The sequence below is a fragment of the Parasteatoda tepidariorum genome, chromosome 3, assembly GCF_982258835.1.
Source record: "Parasteatoda tepidariorum strain Cologne lab strain chromosome 3, Ptep-v5.0, whole genome shotgun sequence".
NCBI classification, from domain to species: Eukaryota; Metazoa; Arthropoda; class Arachnida; order Araneae; family Theridiidae; genus Parasteatoda; species Parasteatoda tepidariorum.
In genome coordinates, this window is record NC_141757.1 from 14,342,452 (window position 1) to 14,366,640 (window position 24,189).

A 24,189-nucleotide genomic window follows, 5' to 3' on the forward strand; every position below is an offset into this window, starting at 1 on the left:
CCATTTTACATTATTTCGAATTTAATTTTGTTTTCCACACACAATTGTCACTATTTTTAATTCTACATATATAACCACTCTAAAAGCTTTTATTTATTTTTTTCAAGAAAATAAAAACACATTTATGCAGCTCACAGTATCTTGAAACAGCGTCTTAGCAATTATTGCAAGATTAAGAACAGTTATTGTGAGACAGAGACACAATAAAACGACACTGAAATAATTTCGAGATAAATCTTGCTTAAAAATTAATTTTCACCTCCTCGCATTTTGCAATTAATCTCTAGGTAGCAGTCCTTAAGGAAATTCATTTTCTAAAATAAGCTTTCTTGCAATCTCTACTACTTTAGAATAAATACGTCCTCACAGCGACGAGAAGTCTTCCTTGGATATACTTGCATTTTACTAGATGATTCATTTCATTCTCAGTTAAGTTATTTTAATTGTTAAATTTTTGAGGTTAGGAAAAGGACTGTTTAATTATTATTATACGTGAACCAAGTTCTCAAAATTCTTCAGCAAAATAACCTTTATATTATACTTTTTTAATGAAATTAATAATTCTAATGACATTAATTTTTAATAAAATGTAAAAAAATGAGATTTTATTTTTCAGAATTATTTTTTCACTTTTGGTTTTTTCATTAATTTCAGCGCCCTTTTCACCAGCTTGTAAAATTAAGCAGAACTTTCGAAAGCTGTAAATTTACAAGTGAAAAATGTTTAGGTTACATCTGATCTCAATCAAAAATTATTTAAAAAAAACTAATTATTAAAATAAAAAATAATAAAATAATAAAAAATGTCAAAAAAATAATTAAAATGTTAAAATCAATAATATTAAATTAAAGAAAAATGTTAAAAAACTTAATAAAATTGAAGCAGAAAATAAATTAAAAATTCATTTTTAAAGTCACTAAATTTACATTTAGTCAAATACCAAAAAATTATTGTCAAAACTTGTTTGTTAATAAATTTATTTCAAAAAACTTTATAAACACTTTACAAATTTAATATTTTCCCTGCATTTTTATTTATTTGAAGAAAAGTATACAAACACAAATCCAGCAACCCTATAAAAATAATCATAATAAAGGGAGAATCATCATTTCAAATTAAAACTAACAATTATATGACAATCACAGTACTTGATGAAGCAACATTCAAATTATACCCATTCTCGCTTAATAAAACTTTTATTTTCTATTAAAAAAAACGAAAAAACTCAACATTACCTACATTAAGGTTCCTAGTTTACAGCTTGTTTCATAAAAAAATCTCAAACAAATATATATTTCTTTAATAAATATATCATCATTTTTTTGTGCAATATATTCCCTCTTTTAAAAAATATCGCTATCTCTGTTTTGGATGTTAAACTTATGTAAACAGCGGAAAATAAGAGACAGACCATCCTGAACAACTTTTAATCCATTGAATGGATTTTCACGTTCTAGGATTCAATCTTAAAGGTTTGAGCGGATGACCGCAAACTTGCTATACAATTAGTGAAGACCAGACGATATTTTAAGCGACGATATTATTCTCTCTTACCTAAATTACTAGAGCAACGCTCCTCCTATTGCAAAATTCCATTATTTAAAATGATATTTTTGGTAATGACGAAATACTGGCCATGATATTTCTGAGAAAAAAACATAATCCAGGTGTTAATAAAACCAAAATATACGGTATTTAAACCATTCATTTTGTAATTTTTCCGTTCATATGTTTTTCCGTAAATCCTGGTTTTCAAAATTAATTATTTTTACCACACATTTAGTAATTTAGTAAAACATAAAAACTAAGAAAAAAAAGGGAAAGGAAAACTTAAAAGTAAATTTATCCGAATAAATGATTTTTATGCAATGCCCTAAGATACGAGAAAATAACTGAATGTTACTACATTTACCATTTTTTTTTTACTTATAATAAAAAGATATTCTATTATTTATTTTACCAACGAGCTTCGGTAACAATTACCGAACTCCATGGTCCTCCCAAACAGCAAGGGACGCTGTAAATTTTACCATATTCAGAAAGATTCGACCTAACTTTTTTTCTTTGTGTTGCTAAACCCAAATTTTGAGAATTCAAGAACCAAAATTTGTAATAAATGTTCATTTAGAAGATTTGCGTATTTCTGTAGCTGATTTTGTAATTTTAAGTATAATCAACACTTATTAGCATATTTATATATTATATAATATTTATATATTACAATTAATTTTTCTAAATTATGTTTAAAAACATGTACTAACTTTAATTTGTTAGTACATGTTATCAGATCAGCATTATGTTATCAGACCTGCAGATCAGCATTTTATAATAGGTTCACGAAACACTTAACTAACCAATAATATCGAATCATCGAACCGTATCAGAATACAAATCTGTAACCTCAATAGTATCTCCAATCTTTATATTACTTTCAAACTTTATAATATTTGCAATATTTACAATTTTAATCAGGTAATTATTTGAAACACTTTTCGCTTTATGATATTGAAATCAAGCAAGAGTTTGCAGCAAATTAGAATAATAAAATGTTTAGACACGCTTTAAAATCGATAACAATGATGGCACTATTAAAACATTAATGTTCTCATTTATATAAGATCTTGCTAAAGAGTATGTTTTTAAAGATACACATATTATATATATATATATATATATATATATATATATATATATATATATATATATATATATATATATATATATATATATATATATATATATATATATATATATATATATATATATATATATATATATATATATATATATATATATATATATATATAAAGTATACATATATAAAGTTAAAGCCCTTACCAATTAAAATTAAGTCTAACCGCGTAAAAGCCTGATCACCAGAGCAATTGTAATTAGGGCAACTGCTTTTTATTTTGCACATTGTACAAATAAATTTGAACAAAGTGAAAATATCGTAACCATAATCAGTAGTCCTAAAAAAGTATTTCTACAAATCAAAATAAAACAAAAATCACAATATGAAACTAACAATGGTGTTACCGCCGACAATTACTTCCACTTATCCAAATCGTTTCCGTTTTTTTTTAAAAAATCTTTTTTGATTTATTTAAAAAAAAAACATAAATACCCTATGTTTAAGGTAAACCGTTCATAAATCTCAAGTTTAACGCTTTCAATTAGCGCAGCAAAAATTAGAACGTTATTGCTTCGGGCGAATTAGAATAATATGCAAATGTTGGGCATTGCGCCTTTGCGTGAAATAAAAGATTCATCTATCCTCTGCACCTGTCATCATCAAAATCAGTAAGTGGGCTCCAATAAAAATATCTTCATTCGCCATCTGCACGGGCCCCGCGCATAATGATAGCCTCTTTTATTATGTCTTGACACGAAGTTCCAAGTAAATCTTATAATTAAAAATCAATGGGAAAGATTCTGACACCGGTGACGTGATTTATGGGCCGTGTATCTCAACTACAATCTGTCTTTATTCGAGGGAAGGAAGAAAAAAAAAAGGAAGAAAATAAACGGTGCAATTTGAAAGTGGTGTCGATTTTTCAGAACTTCTGATTACTGCAGGGGAAAAAAAAGTACTTTGGTGTCGAGAATATTTTTGAGAATTGTTCGGAAGTTATTTATCAATTGAATTGCGTCCGGAAACTCAAAGGACGTTTTTAAAAATAGAAATCAATTTATCTCATTGAAAAGTTTTGGAGTACTTTATTTAATTTGCGAACTTTAAACACATTTGGAATTAATATTTTTCTTAAATGATTAATTAATGTGATGGAAATTTTTAATTCTGCCTGTTCTTTAGAATTTTTTTTAGATTAAAAATATTTTTAAAAACATACTCTTTAACAAGATCTTATATGAATGGGGATATTAATGTTTTAATAGTGCCATCGTTGTTATAGATTTTAAAGCTTGTCGAAATATTTTATTGTTCAAATTTGCTGCAAACTCTTGCATGATTGCAATATCATAGAGTGAAAAGTGTTTCAAATAATTACCTGATTAAAATTGCTAATATTATAAATATTGCAGAAATTATAAAGTTTTCAAGCAATATAAAGATTGCAGATAGTATTGAAGTTATAGATTTAGTGTCGAGAACATTTTTGAGAATTGTTTGGAAGTTATTTATGAATTGAATTGCATCCGACCCTCAAAGGACATTTTTAGAAATATAAATCAACTTATCTCATTGAAAATTTTTGGAGTACTTTATTTAATTTGCGAACTTTAAACACATTCGGAATTAATATTTTTCTTAAATGATTAATTAATGTGGTGGAAATTTTTATTTCTGCCTGTTCCTTTGAATTTTTTTTCTTCTTTTTAATATTAAAAATATTTTTAAAAACATGATCTTGAACAAGATCTTATATGAATGGGAATATTAATGTTCTAAGAGTGCCGTCGCTGTTATCGATTTTAAAGTTTGTCGAAATATTTTATTTGCTGCAAACTCTTGCTTGATTTCAATATCATAAAGTGAAAAGTATTCCAAATTAATAGCTGATTAAAATTACAAATATTGTAAACATTGCAAGCATTATAAAGTTTCCAAGTAATATAAAGATTGCAGATACTTTAAAAAGATCTTAAATGAATGGAAATATTAATGTTTTAATAGTGCCATCATTGTTATCGATTTTAAAGTTTGTCGAAATATTTTATTATTCAAGTTTGCTGCAAACTCTTACTTGATTTCAATATCATAAAGTGAAAAGTGTTTCAAATTAACACCAGATTAAAATTTCAAATATTATAAATATTTAAGATATTATAAAGTTTTCAAGTAATATAAAGATTGCAGGTAATATAAAGATATGGTTCGATGCTTTGATATTATTGGTTAATTAAGTGTTTTGTGAACCTATTATAAAATGCTGATAAGCAGACAAAAAACTTTATTTAAGTACTAAATACAGTGAACAAGTTTGCTATTATAATTTTCCAATAAAATTAAAGTCAGTACATGCTTTTTCAACATAACTTGGAAAAATTGAAGTGACACGTTTTTACTGTGGAAACAGACATTTCTATAAGCAAGACCTAGCATTGCACTGCCTTTTTCTATGAAGTTCTCTATTGAAGTAAACAAATCACACTTAGTGTATATTCTTGTTCGCTTCAAAAAAACTATATTTTGTTTTTCTTCATTTGTTTTTCTTATCTAGAATGAGCTTAAATATTAATCTATAAGTATTATATATTTTTACATAATGTTTTTTAATGTTCGGCAATATCCCACATGTATTGTAAGAATGAGTACTAAAAATTGGTGAAATTTTCTTTGCGTGAAACTTCTAGTTCCTGGAAAATATTGAGAAGGAAGATTTCGTCCAAATGAGTAAATTATTACGTTCATTTCATTGAAGCTGTGAATTTCGTCATATATATTAGGCTTAATAAGGTTTAAATTTTAAGGTTTTAATTTAAAGTTTTATTTATTATTAAAATTTTTGGTACTCAAATTAGCATTCCTACATTTCAAAATTTTGTACTATAGTTTCTGTGAAATTATAAATAATAAAATTACTTAAAATAGTCTAAAAAATATAAATTTCTCTTATACAAATTTTTAAAAATTTTCCAAGAATTACTATTATTTTTTTTTAGAGAAGTCATACATTTATCATTCATAAGCCACTTCTGTCATCCGGCCTCAAGATTTGTTTTTGTATAAATTCATCGATGAATAATTATTTAGAAAAACATAAATATTATTAATTGTTTATAATCAATACAAATTAATTAAATGTATATAATTTGGTTTTATTTACATGCTGAGAGAAAAAGGCATGTTCAAAAATACCTGGATATAGGTAAAATTAAACTTGTTTCTGGCTCCATGGAAAGACCGGAAATCACGATAATTCTCGTTTAAGCTCATTGGCAATACTTTTTCATATACTAAATTATACAATATTTTTTTACCATATTGTTTGGTCGTAAATGGAATAAAATTTAGTAGATTCATCATGATACCTCAGAGCATGGCACAAAAACTATTTATTCAGTTAAAATTACATTTCAGTATTGTGATTTTACTAAGTGTGTAGTAAAAACTATTATTTATTATTATATATTATTATTATACTGTTACATACAAAGGAAAAATTATCAAATAAATAGTTTAAATACCTTATATTTTGGTTTTATTACCAGAATTTTTTTTATTTTAATTAATTTTTTTATTTTAATCTTTTACCAGAAATGTCAATATCATACAAATTATTACCAGAATCGTTTTGTCCGTATATCCCATGAATAAATCTCAATTATTACATCTTCTTCTATTACATTACAGAATCGGTGAAGAATTATTGCATGAAGAATGCCAGAAAATAATTTACTTACAGCATTTTTAACGATACTAAGTTGTGCTTTCGTTACAATCTAATATTTCCATTTTTAAAAATGGTATTTTGGGGCGCAATTACTATGAAAAAGAGTAAGTTTTAGTATATATATTTCGAGTATTAATATTTAAACCAGAGCGGTTTAGAAAAAAAGTATGAAACATTCCATTTCATATGTTTGCAGAAAAAGTAAGAGAAGATTTATCGTCAAGGTTTAAGCCCTATATTTTGAATAAATAATATAATACTGTAATAATAGTGAAAAGAAATTTTTCTTTAATGCTTATTGCTTTGAAACTTAAGTTTAAAGTTTTTAGAAATTAAACCCAAACCATTCTTTTCTCTAGTCTCGAATATGTTTACCCGAATTTGCATATTTCTAAGACTTCGTTGACGTCTTCCTTAAAATTATTCCATCACTTAATCGACTTGAAGTCACAGCTGGCAATTCCATGTTTTATTTTTCCCCACATCATTTCGAATTTCTATGCTTCGAATTTTGTTCTGTGCTTCGAGTTTTTAGAACATTCAATTTATTTTCCCACTCAGTTCGATCTATGAAAGACATCACCTCAAAATAAGGAAGATGCAGTGATGGATTGATTTATTATTTTTTATTTTTTAATCCTCTATTGTTTCTTTTTTTTAATTTATCCAGACTTAGTTTTGAACTTTCAAAACACATTATGAAAGGGAAAAAAGGCTGGAATAAAGCAGAGCTCATGTTTTAAATCGAAAGTATTACTCAATCAAACACCTTCTAATTTTATTTTACAGATAGTAAAAAAGTTTAAGTTGTAAATTTTAAAAAATAATTTGAATGAAAAAAAAATCGTTGAAATCCAATTCTAAGAGTAACTCTATGTATTAAATTTTATTCGAATCAACATTAATCTGTCAAAGTATACTCTGTCAAGTACAAGTAAATGCTAAATCAGAAAGCGTAATGAGACAGGTGCCGTTATTATGTCCGAAAAATTAATTGTTGATTATGTTGGATAATGAATAACACTGGGGAACGCATGGGATTTTTTAACAGATCTTTGATGCTTAGGTATCGCTGACTTAAAATCTGCAATCGGCTTCACCGACCAAGCTACAGTTTTAATTAAAAGACATTTTTAGAATATTTTTCTTAAAAGTGTACCAGTTTAAAACAGCTGTATATAACAGGGAGTCATATAAATGTTGCGACTCAAATCGACTGTTGTTAATGTAGATTTGGGACTCAAAGGGAGTCAGTATGACATATACCAATAGTGCTAAAACTGACATTATTCGATCTACCTTTTCTCAGCATCTAAACAAGATATCGCTTCAGTTTTTTTTCACAGTATATTTACATATACATGCATACACTGTGATAACTATTTATACATATCTTTACCAGATTTTTTTAAAAAAATTATATACTGAGAACTTTTAATTTTCTTTATAAAGATTCCTCATTTTTGAGCAAAAATCTTTCATAACTCAAAAAGTATTCCTGTCAACTCTAAATATTAATAGAACATACAACTGATATAATCTCAAATATTCCCAAAGATTTCAAAGCCATATCATATCAAAACAATTCAAAAACCCAAAAAATTTAAAAAATTTTAAGGCGAAAAGGTACCTCGAAATCGGTCAGTTTGAGCATTAATAACTTATGCCCTACCGACTCCCCTTAAAACACGACCTCAGGATTAAAATTGCATTGGAACCTCTGCCCGAAAAAGTCATCATGCTCCACTACGACTATTTCCCTATTATGAACATCTAAACAAGTCATATAATGGAGGAGCTTCTCTAGCCGCGTACGATGACATTTGTTCCTATGAAAAGATCAAAACGTCACTCTCCGGACATGTGTTCCGATGAAATTTTAATCCGATTGATGTGCCCTAACTCCCCTAGAAGTTAGTCGCAACAAGTACTCGATCCCCTTTATTATATAGCAATTTTAAACAGTCTTAACAAATTTCTGCAAAAAATTTACTGAAACTGCCATTTAAAAAAAATCTGCAGCTTTAGAAGCAAAACTAATTTATTTGAAATCTCCATACCCGAATTAGGCAAGATCAAGTATTTATCCAAGTCAAAACTCTAGATGGTCTTATCAAAACATTTTGATGGTTTATCATGTTTACCGTGCGATTCATGATGGCGAAACGTCATCTAATGGTCACCATCTTCCAACATTTCCCGTTATGTATTCATGCTTTTTGATAGGCCAACAACCTACCATCATTCCATGATGGAAAATGCTACTTTAATAATATGATGGTTAACCATCAAGCTAGATTTGATTGTCATGAACCAACAATCCATGATGATCCATGACGGTTCCAACTATACATTTCCATGATGGTTTAAAGGGAATTCTTGTTGGTTCGCAGGAATATACCATCAAGACAATTGGGTATTTTTATGTTGAACCATCATAAATCAGTCCAAATTCCTACATTGGGATGATGGTTGTTCATGATCGTTCCAGCAGTTGATTTCTAAGAAACTATGATGGAAATTTCAGATGGGTCAACAAGAACAAATCATCAAAACAAGTTGCCATTCTTATGTTGGACCATCCTAAATCAGTCCAAATTCCTACATTGGGATGATGGTTGTTCATGATCGTTCCAGCAGTTGATTTCTAAGAAACTATGATGGAAATTTCAGATGGGTCAACAAGAACAAATCATCAAAACAAGTTGCCATTCTTATGTTGGACCATCCTAAATCAGTCCGAATTCCTATATTGGGATGGTGGTTCATGATCGTTCCAGCAGTTGATTTCTAAGAAGCTATGATGGAAATTTCAGATGGGTCAACAAGAACAATTCATCAAAACAAGTTGCCATTCTTATGTTGGACCATCATAAATCAGTCCAAATTCCTACTTTGGGGGATGGTGGTTCATGATCGTTCCAGCAGTTGATTTCTGAGAAACTATGATGGAAATTTCAGATGGGTCAACAAGAACAAATCATCAAAACAAGTTGCCATTCTTATGTTGGACCATCCTAAATCAGTCCAAATTCCTACTTTAGGGGATGGTGGTTCATGATCGTTCCAGCAGTTGATTTCTAAGAAACTATGATGGAAATTTCAGATGGGTCAACAAGAACAAATCATCAAAACAAGTTGCCATTCTTATGTTGGACCATCCTAAATCAGTCCGAATTCCTACTTTGGGGGATGGTGGTTCATGATCGTTCCAGCAGTTGATTTCTAAGAAACTATGATGGAAATTTCAGATGGGTCAAGAAGAACAAATCATCAAAACAAGTTGTCATTATGTTGGACCATCATAAATCTGTCCAAATTCCTATATTGGGATGGTGGTTCATGATCGTTCCAGCAGTTGATTTCTAAGAAACTATGATGGAAATTTCAGATGGGTCAACAAGAACAAATCATCAAAACAAGTTGCCATTCTTATGGACCATCATAAATCAATCCGAATTCCTACTTTGGGGGATGGTTACTTATGTTGGTTACCATCAAAAATTTAGTTTTTCATGATGAAATTACTGATGGTTACCATCAGGATTTTTTTGGTCCAACAGTGGAAAACCATCAAAAATTTTGACTTGGGGTGCAGAAATGCAACGAAAAATTTATTCCCCAGTGTAATTTTTGATTAATCAAGACGAATTTTATAAAAAAAAAAATTTAATGTGAAAATAGAATATAACAATAAATTGTATTGCAATTTATGTATAAGTCATAGTCGAAAATTAAATGAAAAACCTCTTTCTGTCTAATATATGCAGAGTTATCTTTTCACTTCAACTCCCAGAGTCAGCCTTTCTAACAATTTTAATTATTTCTATGAAAAACAATCTTGTTCTTTCACCAGACCTATTATTTTACCTCGAATCAATTGTTATTTAATACTTTGACAACCAGAATAAAGAGAATCCTTACAATTAATAATGTTTTTTCAGTTTTAGTTCGACTTACTGAGAAGTGTTCACAAGATACTATTAAATAGCGTTTCTTAGTCGACGAAGGTTTCTTCCAACTAAAACAAGCTTTAAAATCTGAAGAAAATACTCCTTTGTTTAAAAAAAAACATTTTTGTACCCCTTTCAAGCAGAAATCAATAAGTAAACTATAGAGGTATTTGTATTATCCGTTTAACACAAAATCAAACTATTTTGTCAATTTAAGAATGTCTTAGTATTTTAAAAAAACTAAAAAAAAGAGCGATTTCATAAACAGGTTTTTTGTTGTGCAAGCATCGTTAAACAAGTAGAAGTTTGACACTGTTTGAGAAAAAAAGAAAATCTTTCAATTTATGATCCAAAAAACAAGAAGAGGTAACAAAAGGATGAAGCAGCAACAAAAGGATCAACTTCCTGAAAAGAATAAAAAAGAACATTTTCGGAGAAAAGAAAAACCAAACTCCATCAGGGTGTTTTTCGTCAGTCATTGCTGTAATACTATTACACGTAACTATGGAAACAGAATATTTTTTCTGAGAAAAGAATAGAAGATGGTTAAATTAGGTTCTCTAACACTTTCTGACAAGAAAATATATACGTAAAAAAAATATTCCTTTTCCTTTCGTCTAGAATAATAACGTTCATTAGTTTTACGGAATGTACTAGGAATGAAAAGCCATGTCAATGGAAATCATTGACTGTTGTACGATTATGTTTTGATCTACCCATAATTTCCATTTATTGTTAGAATTTCTTAAATTGGATGCATTAAATACAATATTAACAACAACAAGAAAAAAATCAGAATTAAATTTAAAATTTGGTTTGAAATAATTTGACGGTAAAAAATTAATCATTTTCTCTCTCTTGCTTTTCGGTGCAACTGTTATATAAAATTGTTTTATTCTTTTATTTTTAATTTTTTTAGAAAGCAAAGGTAGTTAATGTATGCTTAAATTGTCTCATTCATCCTGAATTTATTTACTTTGTTTATCAGTTTTGTTTAAAAAGTGACAGTAGTTAACAGTTAGTTCAATGTTTCTCATTTATTCGATTTTTTACTTTCGTTGAGAATTGGAAAATAGTTTAAGCTAGTTTATTGTATCTCTATTATCATAATTATATTCATCACTTTTGTTTGAAAAGAATAAGTAGTTCGAGTTAGTTTAATATTTCGCATTAATGCAAACTTTATATATTTCATCTTTTACTTTTGTTTAAAAAGCGAAAGTAGTTAAAGTTGATTTATTATTCTTCATATCACTTCATTTTATCTTGTCTTACTTTTGTAGATTCCTTTTAAAAGTGAAGATAGTTAAATTTAGTTCGTTGTCATTTTTTCCCATTTCATTTATTTCAGTTTTTATAGTTATTTTAGGAGGGAAGGTAGAGTTAAATAAGTTGGTTTGATGTTCCTTTTTCATCCTAATTTTGTTCATTTATTTATTTTTACTTTTGTTTGAATCAACCTTATTATCTATCTTTAATCAATTGTTACTTAATACTTTGATAGCCAGAATAAAGAGAATCCTTACAATTAATAATTTTTCTTCAGTTTTTGTTCGATTTAGTGAGAAATGCTCACAAGATACTATTAAATAACGCTTCTTTATTTATGAAGGCTTCTCCCAACTAATATAAATGTTTACACCTGAAAAAAGTACTATTTTGTTTAAAAAAAATTTTTTTTGTTCCCCTTTCAAGCAAAAATCAATAAGTAAACTAAAGATGTTTTTGTATTATCCGTTTAACACAAAATCAAACTATTTTGTCCCCTTTAAGAATGTCTTAATAATAAAAAAAATTTAAAAAAAGAGAGATTTCATAAACAGGTTTTTTGTTGTGCAAGCATCATTAAACAAGTAGAAGTTTGACACTGTTTAAGAAAAAAAGAAAATCTTTCAATTTATGATCCAAAAAACAAGAAGAGGTAACAAAAGGAGAAGCAGCAACAAAAGGATCAACTTCCTGAAAAGAATAAAAAAGAACATTTTCAGAGAAAAGAAAAACCAAACTCTATCAGGGTGTTTTTCGTCAGTCATTGCTGTAATGCTATTACACGTAACTATGGAAACAGAATATTTTTTCTGAGCAAAGAATAGAAGATGGTTAAATTAGGTTCTCTAACACTTTCTGACAAGAAAATATATATAAAAAATATTCTTTTTCCTTTCATTCTAGAATAATAATGTTCATTAGTTTTACAGAATATACTAAGGATGAAAAGCCATGTCAATTCAAAAGCATTGACTGTTGTACGATTCTGTTTTAATCTGTCCATAATTTCTATGTATTGTTAGAATTTCTTAAATTAGATGCAATAAATGCAATATTAACAACAGCAACAAAAAATCAGAATTAAATTTTAAATTTGGTTCGAAATAATTTGACGGTATAAAATGAATAATTTTTTTATCTCTTGCTTTTCGGTGAAACTATTTTGAAATTTTTTTATATTTTTATTTTTTCAGAATGCAAAGGTAGCTAATGCATGTTTAAATTGTCTCATTTATCCTGAATTTATTTACTTTGTTTATCAGTTTTGTTTAAAAAGTGACAGTAGTTAACAGTTAATTCAATGTTTCTCATTTATTCAATTTTTTTTTTTTTTGATTTTTTACATTCGTGTAGAAATGGAAGGTAGTTTAAGTTGGTTTAATGTATTTCTATTATCCTAGTTTTATTCATCACTTTTGTTTTAAAAGTATAAGAAGTTCAAATTAGTTTAATATTTCGTATTTACGCAAACTTTATATATTTTATCTTTTACCTTTGTTTAAAAAGTGAAAGTAGTTAAAGTTTATTTATTATGTTTCATATAACCTCATATTGTTTTTGTTTTTCTACTTTTTAGTTTCCTTTTACAAGTGAAGGTAGTTAAATTTAGTTAAGTGTCATTTTTTCTATTTTATTTGTTCTGGTTTTTATTGTTGTTTTAGGAGAGAATGTAGTTAAATTAGTTAGTTTGATGTTCCTTATTTATTCTAATTTCGCGTATTTATTTATTTTTACTTTTACTTAAAAAGCGAATGTAATTCAAATTAGTTTACAGTATCTCCATTATCATAATTGTACTCATCACTTTTGTTTCAAAGGTGTAAGTGGTTCCAAATAGTCTTTTATTTTGCATTTATGCAAATTTCATTGATTTTATTTTATTTTAGCTTTAAAAGTCAATATAGTTAAGTTAATTTATTTGCATCAATGTTAAATAATTTTATTTGAATTAGTTCTTTTTTTGTTTCAAGAGAACAGGTGGTTAAAAAGTTAGTTTGATGTTAATTTTTAATCCTAGTTTTTTTGTTAGGGAAAATATTATCTGCATTGTATTAAATTATTTGTTTCTCTTTTATAGCAAATTTAATTTTTTTAACGAGAAAATAATGTGGATTACTAAAAGTCTTAAACATGTAAAAGTAGATTTTTTTTTGTTTTACTTATTTGTTTTCAGTATTTAAGTTTTATACAGATAACTTCATAGGCTGAAATATTTTTTCAAGCATTAAGTATAAATTTATTAATAACTCTTATTATTTTTAACTCCTATTATTATTAACTCTTATTATTATAACCTCTTATCCGATCATTATGGAATTGTTTTTTCTGAAATAACTTGGATAATAAAAAGCGTAGGAAATATGTAATCATGCAATGCATTCTTTAGAAAATGGAAAAATGTACATCCATCTGTCTATAATTATTAAAACAAAAGTTTTGAATTTTCTTAATAAGGTGTATAAAAGTTATTAAGGTAAAACTTTTGCAAATTAATTAATAGCAGTGAATTGCCTTTGTGGTCAACTTAGACTGATAATCAATAGATAGCTTGTTTATAAGTTTATCATTTATCATTTCTTACATCATGTTATTCTTATATATTACCATTCGAAATGCAGATAAATATGTAATTATTTTTACTTGAATTAGAAATTTAATTACCAATCATTTAATATATTTTAAGACATGAGATGAATTCTCTGAAAGATTTATTACTCATAACTATAGTATAACATTTAAGTGACTCTTTGCACGTACAAAAGCACGTACTTTTATGGTAGATTTTATTTAATAAATAATTTCTTAAAGTGTCAGCTCACCAAATCATGTACGCTTAGACAACTTATATTCATTACCAAATTTCAGAAAAAACAATTTACACTCTTTTGGAGCTATTTTTCATACAAAAGCATTTCGAGCAAAAACTTATTTCAAAGATTTTGCCTTTATGGCTACCTTAAATAGGGGCTGAAGCAAGATTTTAATAATATTTCAATAATATTTAAATTTATAACCATCGTTGAATAGCAGACCCAATTTTTAGGTTTACGACTACTAATCTTCAACTACGTAGCCTTGTAATTTTGAACCCTATACAGAAGACAAGGAAACTCCTGGATCAAATATTGGGAGAAGTTTGCCTTCGAGGAGGACTTTTTGATGGAACTAACTCACATTTGTAATATATGGAGTTTGAAAGTATGAAAATCTCCCACGGTTAGCCTGGTGGCAAGGGGACTCTAACCCATGATCCGTCTACCACTGACGATATATCACGTCAACCCCGCGGTCGGTGCAAATCGGATGCGGAATTCGTATCGAACAACCATTGTCGGGATTCGAACACGGTTCACCTGTTTGGAAGGAGAACGCTCTATCCCCTGAGCTATCGCGGCTCTATCGCGGTGAGCTATCGCGGCTCTATCCCCTGAGCTCTTTAATAATATTTTATTTTATACTTTCATTTTATAACCGTTGTTAAGCAGACGACCCAACTTTGGGTTCACGACAACTAATGTTCAACTCTGTAGCCTTGTAATTTTGAACCCAATCCGAAAAACGAGGAAACTCCTGGATCAGTACTCCCAGAGGCATAATTTGTCATAAGAATATGGAGGACTTCGTGACTCGACAGATTTAACGTGCACCAGTCACCATTTGTTACACGGGTATTCACCCTGCGGGGATTGAACCCACGACCTCTTGGGCATGGGCCCAGTACCCTACCTACCAGGCTATTCCGGCCTCTTTAATAATATTTCATTTTATTTTATAACTGTCGTTGAACATCCGACTCAATTTTGGGCTTATGATTACTAATGTTCAACTCCGTAGCCTTGTAATTTTGAGCCAATTCAGAAGACAAGGAAACTACTGGATCAGTACCCCCAGAGGTTTGATTTGTTATGGGAACATGGAGGACTTTGTGACCCGACAGATTTATTATATGTGTTAATAATATTTGAAAAATTTGGTGAAATTGTGATTCATAAATTAAATTCTTTAATAAAGAATCCTATTTAGATTGATGGTCAACATTACAGGTTTCTCGGTACTCGTACAAGTGTTTTTTATGCTTTCAAAATCCACACTAAAAAATCCTGAGCATTTAAAGCCACTTCTGATTTTGCATGACCTTCAAAGTACTCTTAAATAAATATAAATATAAAAAGAAGTCCCACGGCCTCTTTTGTATTTTATCTGTATTCATAGTTCGCGTTCATGATACTGCATTCAACATCTTCATAGGTAGTCTTAAGGAGTTCTCCAAAAGACAAATGATACTCCTCAGCATCTGTTGTACCAGAGATAAGCTGCATCACTCACTCCCTCCGGCTGATGAGGAGCACTTCACTCTCCTCTTTAACAGTCTCTGGCTGTTTATGAATACTGATAACACTGGACGACACAAAAATAGCGGGGAAAATCTGGAATATGATTCTTGAACATTCTAGGAAAATAAATATGAAAGTAAAACAAATATATTTATTAAAAAGTAAGGAAAAAATCAATGAATATTTTTATTTGAAATAAAAACAAAACTAATTGTGTTGTTAATAAAAAAATTTTTTAAATTTTTGATAGTACTGAGTGGCGTTTATTCATTCCTGATTACCTCCTTTCTTTTAAAATAAATTTTGGACTATAATTTTTTGGTCGCTTTTTCATATGAATCTGTTCCTAGAGCAGCAGTGAAGGTGCCACTCACTCCACTGGTGGAGGCAGAGGGTTTCGAGTTCGATCCTGGAATTTTGGAACGTGAACGTAGTAGCTACGCTAGCAAATTAATATTTCTGAAATTATCTGAAACCTCGTGCTTATTTAGTTTATAGTTATGTTTCTAAAACGTGTTTACATAAAACTGTATAATTTAAAACCAACGGCAATGGGATACCGGCAAGTGTCCTAGTATGGGTATCTCTATCCTGATTAGTTGTTGAAATGTGGCATTTGTTTAGTTCAGCAATTGCTCCTTCCATTCAATTTCGAGTAAGCCAAGCCCGTTAAGAATGAATTCTCTTAAGTGACTCGTTCTAAATTCTTTCACGTAGATTCTTTCGCAAAGATTTCAATTTTCCCACTATATATTTACACAGGGATTTAACACAAAGACAATCGTAAAGCTTAGATAAAGTTCCAAAAACAAAGCGAAATCCCTGGTTCCGTTGTTAACATTTGGGTTCAACATCAAAAAGAAGCCCTTTTTCAAAACAAATTATCGACCACACCATTTTTAACACGTTGAATGCCATGGGGGTCACCGTTGACCAGCACTGAGTTTGTTCGTAGTGCCACGGGGGTCACTGGTGATCGGCGAAGCCAAGATTATTAGAAACACATAATTCGAGTAAATTTTTAATTTTTTTTTATATTATTATCGTTACTAAAATGGTTTGAAGAAATGAATGCAATATAGAACACAGAAAAATAGTTTTATTTATATACGCAAAGACGTCAATTTGCTCCGGAAAGCGAATAAATATTATCAAGTGGTAGTTTATTAATTGCGTTCCTTGGTTTACTAAATTCAATTTCTAAATTCAATCCTTAACTATTTCTAAACAATTTGTAGGCTTATATAATTCACCACTTTTTTCAGATATGTCATGGTCATGCTAAACTTTTTCAAAAACTAGCAAAATCTGTCAAATATTTGCAAACTTAGTTTGCAGTTACTTACCGTTTGGCCAGACAGGCGATCCATGCAAAATCAGCGTGGCATTCAACGTGTTAATATGATATTGAAAACATCTAAAATAATTTCGAAACATTGAGGAAAGAAAAGTTATCGAATGGAAAATACCGGTAAAAATTAAGTATCTGGTAAGAAAAAAAAAGTTTTAACCAATTCATTTCATTCATAAATCTCTCAAATAATTATAAATTTTAAATATTGAGTGCAATATTAACACAAGTCTAGAAGAATTTGATGTGTTAGGAAGTTCTACATACTACGATTTTTATCTATTTTAATTTTTTGATCCAGTCAAAAAAGACAAATAAGCGTGCGATACACAAAAAAAAAATCATTCCAACTAAACTCTGTTTTAATACCTCCAGAAATAGCCTCCATATCCAAATCAATACTTTACTCTTGCAAATATGAAATGCCATAAATTAAACTTGACTCCAACGAAATCTCGATTTAAGATCAATAAAATTTAAAAGGGATCTGCTTCAATATCAATCTTTCGTTTCTAAGCAAAGAGCAAAGTTAGATTGCATTCACATATGCAACAATGCAACCCCCCAAACATTCGAATTCGGAGATATCCCAGATGTAAAATATCATTTATTAAGTCGGTTGCTGGTGTATTGGGTAATGCAACACTCGCGGCTAGGATTTATGGCATGTCATAAAAACAAAGCGCCTACGCAATGCAAATCTCTCTCTTGTGCAATTTATGCGAAATGTATGAGTAAAACACGATCCGCATCCAGGTATTCGAGAATACGAAATATTTGGACCGTCTCAATGGCAGAAAAAAGGACTCATTTTAAAAATGTTCGAGCTCGGTTTTCTTAAGTTATTTCTAAACATAAACTATTGTATGTTTTTTTTCTTTCGAATATCAAAGCAATATAGTTAAGTAGTAATGTAACATATGTAGTTTTTATAACTTCTTCAAGTAAATGTAAATACAAATTTATTTCCTGGTATAGGTGGAAATCATTTTAAATTTTGATTACTTTCTTAAGGAATAAATAGATTTGACATTAAATTTTATATTATGGGAAAATTAATTTTAAAAAAAGATTATATCGATGATTCAATATAATGGTGAATGAAAAAAATATACTTTCAGCTTACCTTTAACCCTTTAATGGGCCATTTATTTTTAGAAAATTTAAAGTATTTTTGGAATTGAAATTTATAGTAGAATAGTAATTGTTATAAGAAAATAAACTCATTTAGCTTATAGGAAATTAATCTAAAATTTAATGCTATTTTTTTTTTTGGTGGTAAGTGTATTTACCACGACCTATTAGGAACTTATTGACTTTTATTTTTTGATATTTACAAAATAAATTTTATAAATGCTACAAACTTCAAAAGAAATTATGTATATCATAATTTTTATACGTTTTCTTAAATTAACAAATGGTTACCAATTTTATTCAAACTCAATTCAAGAAAGCTGAAGTGATTAACAAATGGAAACCTAAATTAAAAGTGGTGAAAAAGTTCAACATGAACTTTAAAAAGTGGTTGTAAGTATATTTACCACGGCCTTAGAAACGGTTAAAGAATTAAAAATAAAATTAAAAAACCCTGAAGTATCCTTATATAGTTAAAATTTTCTTGTTATGCAGTGCGCAAAGCAAAAAAAGAGAGCAACTTGAATATTCTTTGACTTAATAATTCAATTTTATGAAGTAGGACTCAATATTAATGGTTCAAAGGCCGAACCTTTACGAAATTACTTACTGCAAATGATATTTTAATTTACGAAATCAAACACAAACAACGTACTTCCTCTAAATAAACATATATTTTTTTGTTTTTGTTGGATTTGGATTCCTGACTTTCAAAATATGTGGGTTATCTACAATGAGCAACATATTATCCCAATAATTTGATCAGAAAAGCGATCGAAAGTTTGAATGTTAAAAAAAATTTCAGAAATAATGAAACGAATGAAGATGTTATTGCACACTTGAATCGATGATTCAGTACATTTTTAAATACAGAAGTATGGAGTAAGAAATTGTTTAAAATCTGCAAAACAATTGTTGGAAAGAAATATCGCAAATATAGTGCTAAAATGTGCTTGTTTCTTAACCGAAAGGTTTTTGGAATGACGTCTAAAATTGATTCTAATGCGCAAGGAAATGTGTGTTGAAGTTAATGAACAACTAAAAAATAAATAAGTAAATAAAGAAAATACTATTAAAGTGAAAATGTAATTGAAAACATGCTTGCATGCGCTGTAAAAGACTTTAGTTTACTTCAAAAATAGTGCAATTTGACACGAAAACATTTTATAGTGTACTTTATGGAGTAATTGTATCCTGAAAATAGAAAACAAATACTAAAAATACCTAATTTTTTTAATAATTTAAAAATTGTAAGAAAATAGCATTTTTGTATTTATAATTCTAGAATACTCTTCAAGAAATTTCTGGTGAATTTTTAATGAATTGTATGAATCACATTCAAAATGCAGAATCAAATTAATTAATTAGAATAAACCTTAAATAAATTAATATAATGTTACTTGAAAAAATTATTTAGTTTTGTCGTCCGTAATCTGCTTTATACTGCAAAGAAGATTTTATTATTAGAACTATGAACTAGCGTCTAAAGTGTCACACTCCACTATGAGCTAGCGTCTCACTTCACTGTGACGTCACAACAGAGCGTATTTTCCGTAGCTTATTTTTGTTCTTTTTTTCATCCACTTCAGCAATGGATTTTTTTTCCAATCCATCCATTCAGCAATGGATCAGATAAAAGAAAAAATTGATAATTCAATTTGTAAATACGTTTATGAAAAAAAAGAAGCCAGCATATTTGTATAAAGGCTTAATTTAATTTTGACGTTTAGAAAGAAAAAAAACTACACTTTGCCTTCTCTTACATTTCATTGAATCCGATCTTTTTTATCGAAGTAAAATAAATTAAATAACCAAATGAATAAAGATAATTACATATATACTTAATTCCATATTCCATCAATAATGATAACAATAAGCGATATGGACAATAACCAATGCAATTCATAAATACAATAACGAACGATAAATCAAAAAAACCAACTAGCAGTCAAGATTATTACCACTAAGAGGAACGTTGGAAATCTCTGACAGATTCTTGTGCTTTGCAAAAATATCCTAAAAAACAAGCAAGTGTGAAAAAGCTTTTTAATTCGTCTCTAAGATTACAGCATGTAGATTACAGACATACCGTACTTTAGCCCATCTTTAGTGCAGTTTTCATAAAATTAAGTCCATTAAATCGGGAAATATAAGTCCTCTTACTTATTTCTCTCATTTTACATTGGCCCATTACTATTCATTCTATATCATACTTATTCATCACTATCATTCATTACTGTTCCCCATGCTGAAGTGGTTACAGAGGAATGTTAGTACCAAAATTGTTTTTGTTTTTACCCATTGGCAAAATGGGTCTTGTTTTGGGTTTGAAGGCGTGCGCACTTTATTTAGGCGTCATCACACTTTTCAACAGTGTTCAAGGGTAATAGTAAACGGTGCGCATGCGTCCTCATTGCATGCGTTGCTATGGCGACAGATGCTATTTGATAATTTTTTTAGATTTTTTTTTCTTTTTCTTTTCTCTAGCAGTCATTCTTAATGTATTTATATAATAATAATTTAAAGTATTTTATAATTACTGTCTTGACGGTGATTTTGTTATAAATATGAATGCTGAAGAAAAAAAAGTATTTTGTGACGTCTTGAAACACGTACATAGGCAGGATACGAAAACCAATCCGACGACAAACATCAATTGAGACAGTTTTTGCGACCCATGATTTGAAATATTGTCGCATTTATAGGAGTCAGACCAGAAAAAAAAGCATTTGACCAATGGGTAAGAAAAGCATTTGACCAGTAATCGTAATAAGACGATCACAATTTTCTTCTTTTGTGTTGTTTACCATATATTGTTTATTGCCTTTAAAAAGTACCTGCTTAATGTTTTGTTTTCCTTTTAGTTATGCCTCAACGGTATGCTGTGGAAATGCATGACGAATTTGTCTTGAAAGGTAATACTGCAGTCTTGAAGTGCCACGTCCCCGGATTTGTGAAGGATTACGTCATTGTAGAAGCGTGGATCAAAGATTCTATGGAAAAAGTTGATCCTTCGTCGAAATCTAGTAAGTATGCAGATTTAATTTACTGCATTATTTTCCAATAATTTTTAAGTTGGCAAAAAAATTCTTAATCGAAAAAAAAAAAAAACTAGATCATTTGTTTCGATTTTCTCTCCTGAGACTCAAACTTAAAATAATGTCAGAAAATTCGATTTTTACTTAGAAATATGTAAGACAATAAATTATGTATTATATATGTTACCGTTAAAGTATATAATGCAGTTATTTCATAGAATACCTAGTTATTCCATGAAATAACTGATCGCGTCCGTTAAAGTGTGTAATATGCCATTAATTTGACACTTTAACTAGTTATTCTATGAAATAACTAGGTATTCTATAAATTAACTAATGAGAGACAATTAAAGTGTAAAATAAACAATTTATCTAAAATGAAATAACTAGGTATTCTATAAATAAACTAATGATAGACAATTAAAATGAAAAAGAAGCAATTTATCTAATTTATCCAGCGTATAAATGGTATTTATAGAAACGTACCGGAAAATCATTTGTTACAACAAGGATTACTAAAATGACACTTGGAATTACAAAGAACATTATTTCTAAAACAAAAAATTTTTTTGTTGAATAGTTCATAAATGCAGTAGGGGTGGAAGGTGTATCTATTTGTCGTGCGAGATATATGATTATGATATAGATTATTTTATATTTTAACGAACTGCAGATCGTTATTCTATGAAATAACTAGTTAAACCGTGAAATACAAGAGAGTTTTACACTTTAACGGACATGATCAGTTATTTCATGGAATAACTAGATATTCTATAAAATAACGGATTTCATACTTTAACGGTAACATATATATATCACAGGTCCTGTGTTCCATCCTCAGGTCAGGCAAAGTTGACTCAGTCTTTCATCCCTTCAGTGGGTCGATAAATAAGTACTAAGCATGCTTGGGAACTAAACACTGGGGGTTCCTTTCGGCTGATCACCTGACCGGAACATCTGCTCCTGCACCCCAGAGCCCAAGGTCAAGAAAACTGAGATGGACACTGTAGGCCTTGGCCATCTATGGGATGTCGCGCCATGTTAATTTAGTATATAAATACAATATTTTTTTAAAGAAGAAAATCAATTATTTTACCTAAATTAACTTTTTTCAGCTATTTTTAATAATTACACAAATTTTTAATGTTTAGCATTTTCTGCAAAATGAATCAATTGAATGATCAATATATTAAAATAATTTAAAACAATTTAATTATGAGATTACTAGGAACAACGATTTATTGTTTTCCCTAAATTGTTTTATATTATGAGGAAATTTTAAGGGATAGAATTATAAACTGGTAATTATAAACTGGTAAACATGCACTCTTTACAGGTACATTTGTTACTTGTCAGCCTAATAGGGGATTTTTTTAACATGATGGCCATGAAATTAAATACACTAGCTTTAAATAAAAGCATATCTATCCGTCATAAAACCATCCAAATGATCCTTGAATCAAATTTCTTACCTATCTTGAAATTTTAATAGTGTAATTAAAAACTCCGGTAACTCCTTATCTTAATTACATGTTTCTGTGCTCTTGATAAAACATTTGTTCGTCGTAGATTAAAATTTTATGTAACAGATGGTTTTTTTATTGTTGTTTTATATGTTTTTTTCCGTGATCCTAAGTTCTACTCTCATTTTGTGCTGTTCAATTTACATATGCTAGGGCAATTCTAGAATTGTTACCACACAAGAAACAACTCTATAATTCGACAGAATGAGGGGAAAAAAACTAATGTAGTTTTCTGTTTTCTACGATTTATGTTCCTTTTTATAGCGCATAAATTCATAATCTAATTTTTTTTTCTTTTTTTATACGAGAGAAAATATCTAGATTTTATAATGCATAGGGGTATGTCCGTTAGTGGTATGCATTATGATAGTATTCAAGTTTCGTCTATTAAGTGGCATTAAAGAAGTTAACTTAATTGTGATATTTGTTTTTCGAAAATATAGAAAAATACATCAATGTCAAATAAAAAAAAGAAGTTAGAACAATCATAACCTTTTCTTTTCTACGAGTACTAACAACAGAGACACACGATGGCTCAGGGGATAAAACGTTCGCCTTCCAATGAGATAAACCGGGTTCGAATCCAAGTCGATACGAATTCCGCATCCGGCTTGCACCGATCACAGTGCTGACGTAAAATATCCTCAGTGGTAGACAGATCATGGGTTAGAGTCCCCTTGCCGTCAGGCTAACCGTGGGAGTTGCTCGTTGTCTTTCTCTCCATGTAACGCAAATGCGGGTTAGTTCCACCAAAAAGTCCTCCACGAAGGCAAAATTTGCCCCAATACTTGATCCAGGAGTTCCCTGGTCTTCTGTATTGGGTTCAAAATTACAGGAAATAAAATAAAAAACTACTAATAACAGTACATTCGAAGAATTTTTTCTTCTAATTCGGTATTTGCTTAGCTGAATTTAAAAGAGGTAACTTTAGAAACATTATAGATAAGCTCTGAAGTTGTTAAAATAATTACAAATTGGTAATGGAAGATTAAATAACAAGGGTAATAAATTAACCATTATTATGTTGACATAAAATTATTGTGTATGAAAGGTTTTAAATGAACATTTCATAAAAAAAAGAACTTGAAAAGTTCTTGATTGAAGAGAATAGACCTGTTGAATGTTTTAGTTCAACACACAGCAGCACAAATATATCGTTTTAATGACAAAAATTAATTGTTTGATATTTGATTTACAACCCATATTTGTACAATCACATATTTGTCCA

The 24,189-nt window shown here is 28.9% G+C and overlaps 1 protein-coding gene across 2 annotated transcripts in view; it reads left to right on the top strand.

The window, feature by feature from the left end:
- LOC107453534 (cell adhesion molecule Dscam1) overlaps nt 1–24,189 on the top strand; it is a 132,213-nt gene that overhangs the window by 33,398 nt on the left and 74,626 nt on the right. For both annotated transcript variants that reach the window (XM_071185813.2, XM_071185867.2), the window contains exon 3: nt 21,265–21,426. In XM_071185813.2, the coding sequence (XP_071041914.2) occupies nt 21,265–21,426 (162 nt within the window). The remainder of the gene's footprint in view (nt 1–21,264; nt 21,427–24,189) is intronic.